Source organism: Aulonocara sp. 'chitande type north' Nkhata Bay, linkage group LG4 (assembly GCF_057382095.1).
Source record: "Aulonocara sp. 'chitande type north' Nkhata Bay isolate Kocher_YH1m ecotype deep benthic linkage group LG4, A_spYH_male_GT1.1, whole genome shotgun sequence".
NCBI lineage: Eukaryota > Metazoa > Chordata > Actinopteri > Cichliformes > Cichlidae > Aulonocara > Aulonocara sp. 'chitande type north' Nkhata Bay.
Window position 1 is genome coordinate 479069 of NC_141347.1, and position 4896 is coordinate 483964.

Sequence of the window (4896 nt, forward strand, 5' to 3'; positions counted from 1 at the left end):
TTGGCTTAAATCTTTCTGAACTCTGAATTTCGGTAAACCAAACAATAAATCAGTTGCTTGACTTTTCCAAATCTACACCTTATAATAGTGCTATGTCCCATTAAAACATTTAATGAAGTTACTTTGTTTTGACAAGTATTTTAATTTTTTCATTTGGATACTATGGGTGCTCCATAGCATAGCGGTTGATTTCCATTTGGAGACACAAATTCCTGTTGTGTTTGTGTCATGAAGGCCATCCGGATTACAATTCTCCCAAATCAAACATATAGAGCTACCCACTGTGTTAACCACTTGTGGCAGCTCTAAGTAGCTTAATTTTGGTGTATGCTCAGTATACACTCAGCAATATGATGTTAAAACCACTGACAGCTGAAGAAATCTATAAGATAGATGTCACAATGCAGTGCTCTGGTCCAAACTGCTGAAATGCACCAAAACAAGTTTGAAATAGAGGTTGTTTTAATATTGAGGCTGGATATGCAATAGTTAATGAACAGTAACCAGACTGTACAATTAATAGTGTGCTCTTTTAAAAATAATACAAAGAAAAGGTTAAGGCTTTCATTTGGTGTGCTTTGATAGGCATAAATGTGGCCTTACTACTGAATAGTTTTTTAACTTACTTGAAATAATTATGTAACAACAGCAACAAAAATATAATACATCAAAACAAAACAGAATAACCCAATGCCTTCAGTTAATTGCAAATGTGATTTGCATTATTTTAAACAAGGCCAGTGTTTTGGGTTTCTATTGTAAAGATGCAGAGTTTTTTTTTTATTTCTATTAAGATTTACACAAAAATATGAGAGCTTAATCATCTGCTGCAGGTGATGCTTGGCAAGCTTCTAGTGTTAACAGAAGACACTGGAAATGGTATAATTTTCTTGCAGTAACATTTGTTTGATGATGTTTTCATCTAGTTTTACACCATCTCTTGTGTCTTCCCTACACTAGCAGAATGAGTGTTAGCCTTCAGAGTGCGGGGTCGGCCCAGTCCCAGTGCATCCATTCTTGCTTTGTACAGTTGTTCTGGGTCCCACTGCAGGCACAGTGAACAGGGGCATGAAGTAGGGTGGTGCATTATTCTTACAGAGGGGTAGAGTGCTACTGTTGTTGGAGGCAGCTCCCCAGGCCTTTTGTTGAATTGGGAGAGATGAAATGCATCTGCTGAACTCATTGGTGCACTGTATGGGCTGTGAGATGATGTAGTTGAAGAGAGAGCCAGGGGAGCATAGGGGTGGAGTGGGAGGTGTGGAAGGTGGGTTTGGATGAAGGTGTATGGTAAGATGGAGGAAGGAGATGTGCTGCCCATCAGAAGCCCCCCCAGCGGGTCAATAAATGGGTGAGGCCAAGGCAAGGAGTGTCTTTGGCGTTTATCCTTCATTCTCCTGTTTTGGAACCATACCTAGAAGGATGAAGTGAATTATTCAGTTCAATTACATTTTATTTATATGGTGCTTTTTCACAACAACACTTCTCTCAAAGAACTTTTTGTAAAGACTAGAAAAATTAAGAGAGGGCCCTAGGAGGAACAACTGTGAATCCCTTCTTTTCGTTTAAAAAACATTAAGGTTTAACAAAAACATCTAAAAAATTTTTGAGACATTTCACAGCTTGCCTGTGACACTAAAGGTAAAGCCAATGGATCACAACATTTCTATACCTAGAGAGGAGCTGCTACAATTTCTATAAACATGAAAATATAAATGCAGGGGTCTCACTAACACTTTGAATCAGATTACATAACACATCACTTAATTTTCTTTTAATTACTACTTTTCTCTATGTCAAAGCTCAGAATGACAAGTTACCTTAGGCTACGTCCATACCTACCCGGGTATTTCTGAAAATGCAGATTTTTCTATGCGTTTGCACCTTCTGTCCACACGCAAACGGCGTTTTCGGTCACTGAAAACGGAGATTTTTAAAAACGCCTGCCAGGGTGGATATTTTCTAAAACTCAGTTTTTGCATTTAAGTGTGGACGAGAAAAACGGAGAAAACGCAGCATCAAAGGTGTGCGCCTTTTTTGACGTCACACTGTGCGCCAGGTTATTGTTTCGGTGAAATGAATTTCTACAATACTGTTACTGTTAATTGTACTCTGTGCAGTGTTTAAATGCTTACATATACACACACAGTTACTGTCCCTCCACACATACCACTCGTGTCTGCTTCTATGCCCCAACTTTGTTTACTATTTCCCACTGAGGCTTCTAGACTTCTGATTGGCCAACATTTCTACACGGATAGGAATATAGCGCCACCTGCTGCTTTGGCATGTTCCTAGCATCGTTTTCCTTCATTTCTGACTTTTACGTGTGGACGGGATTTTTAAAAAAAAAAAAAAACAAAAACGGAAAATCTCCGTTTTCAAAAATACCCGTGTACGTGTGGACGTAGCCTTAGACACTGTCCAGTTCTCAACTATTTTACCAGCCCATAGAATATTGCAGAAGGCTGTGCTTCTAAAATGTCAGATGCCTGTGAAATTTTAAGGCTTTTTCTTATATTCCTGATCTTTCTTTAAGAAAGACTGCTACTGGTTGGCAAAAGGTTAGTGTATTTATTGTGTATTATATGTGCTGCCTTGGGTGCAGTGAACATCTCCATTAAATGTAGAGGCCCTAAACTTATCACTACTCAATCTACCATAACAACCAATGTCCTTTCCAAGGTGTGTCCAGTGATACCATCCTAGGTGGCAACATTCAAGTAATAGCCACATGAGTGTAATCAATAATAATGACCCAACAATACACTAATCACATAAGATTCTACATAATGGGCACTTTTACTTTCCGAATTTGTAAGTATATTTTGATGCAAAAGGTTTAGTACAATTACTGAAATAGTATTATCACTTTACCTTAAGTAAACAGTTGAATTTTTTCTTTCACCAGTTTGCAAAACAGTTCATTCAATACATAACCACCCCAGGATCTTGCTTAGGGCCCACGGCTGCCCTTATAACCCGAGAATATACCTCTGATGAAATATAGTGTTAATAGCCACCTTCTTGTGACTGTTTAACTAGATTGTCAATGTTAAGATGATTGAAGCAAGATAAAAAAGGATATCCTGTTTCACAATACAAACCAGTCTAAAGAGTATTTTTGAGTCACCCAGTGGACCTGAAACATCTTTGTGCACCAGTGGTTTCTTGCATTTGCAAATTTATTTCCGGTATACACGTATAGCTAGGTCTGTGATGTCACTCTATAGCCACCAACAGCTGGATTAACAGCCATTAATCTGTTTGTTATATAATTTACATTCACCTTTCATAACGTGTTTAATTTTCTTAGGAAAAGTAAGATTCCCCATATTTTTAGTTTATTTCTGTTATACAACTGTAGCATAGACCGAACAAAAATACAGCTTATTTGTTAAATATGGCTTTGGCGTGGCCCTTTATTTTCACTGACTGCAGTTAAACACGGTACCTTTATTGTAGTCTCCGGTAAATTGAGCGCAGTAGCCAGTTCGCAGCGCCGGGGTCTGGATACATAGTTTTCCTTGCCATATTCCTGCTCCAGACGAGACAGCTGCTCCCGCGTGAACGCCGTCCGATGCCGTCGGCTTTGGTCCAACAGGGTGCTCTGTGAGTCTTGCTGCTCTTTACCGGTGGAACTGTGCACTACCGCAGTACCAGCCACCGGATTCTGTCTGCCCTGTGCTACTGAAATGAGACATTTAGATACAGACGCACAGTCAGACACTTTACAGTAACGATAGTAATAACTTACCTGTTAATTCCCAAATGGGTCTAATAAATCGCTGCAGAACCCTCACCGTTAACTTTTTGTTTTAGGGGTCCTGGAAAACCCAGTCTCCTTTTAAAAGCTCAGAGACAGAATTATTAACTTATTTGCTTGTAATAATTAACACAGACTTCTCGTGCTTTTATGAGAATTACTGTTAACCTGGTTTTGGGCTGATATGGTTTCGGTGAATCCCACATTCTGATTAGGGCGTGAACTCCATCTGCAGCATATTAAACAATATTTACTAACCACATTTATCCTAAAAGCTCTTAAGGAAGGTCGAACTGTCTGAAGTCTAACTGACCTAAATACGCGATCCATTGACTCCTGCATGCAGAGTTCGGTCAGGTATATAGAAAACTATTTTACGAGGAAGTTTTGCAATTGTTATCATCTTAAAAGGACAGTTTGGGTGTAACGAAGTAAAACCAAGTGTTAAATTATGGCTATATAATTTTTAAATCTATTTTAAAGGGAAGTTACTTACGCATCGGTTGTTGTTTTGTTCACCGTGTAAAATAAAAATCTCTTTAGGTGCTCCTTCAGATCAACCCTAGCAACAAATGCTACTTGCAGCCCGAAACCACACTTACACACAGGTCTGTTTAGATAGAGCTAGATGATGAGGTGTTTCAGTCGTCTCATCTGCCCCACCCCTCACCCACCGCAGAACATCTATGATCCCCGGGGCAGCGCTCCTCTCCTCCCTTATCCCAGGCGCTCCAGACGGGCGCCGGCGTGTGCGTCGGCTCGCGGAGGCGCCGCGGCCCGGAGAGGTGTTAACGGTGTTTAGGGGTAAACCCTTTGTTCTCCGTCTCAGCCTTTGTACTTTTGTTATGGAGAATTAAAGAGAAGAGACAGCAGCCAGACCCTCATTGTTCTCCAGCGTTTGATGTTTCTGTGTTTGGAAGTAAATCATTACAGGCCTAATGGCTCCAAATTGGCCAAGGTGGCACACTGGAAATAGATTATTACTATAGATAATATCAACTATTGGTGTTAAAGATGCAGTTTTGATTTAGTTGCTTGAAACATCACAATATTCCATAAACACACAGCAAATCCAGCATGTCCAAATTAACACTGTCAGATTTGATTTCAACACTATTAAAGTGTCTATATGG

The 4896-nt window shown here is 39.7% G+C and overlaps 1 protein-coding gene across 1 annotated transcript; it reads right to left on the reverse strand.

Moving 5' to 3' along the window:
- Positions 1-928: 928 nt before the first annotated feature.
- On the reverse strand, positions 929-4263 carry eve1 (even-skipped-like1). The gene is made up of 3 exons (XM_086290444.1): positions 4260-4263; positions 3452-3687; positions 929-1411 (listed from the first exon to the last, which is right to left on the reverse strand). Exons 1-3 carry the CDS (start codon positions 4261-4263, stop codon positions 929-931), a joined length of 723 nt encoding a protein of 240 aa, XP_086146570.1.
- Positions 4264-4896: the final 633 nt, after the last annotated feature.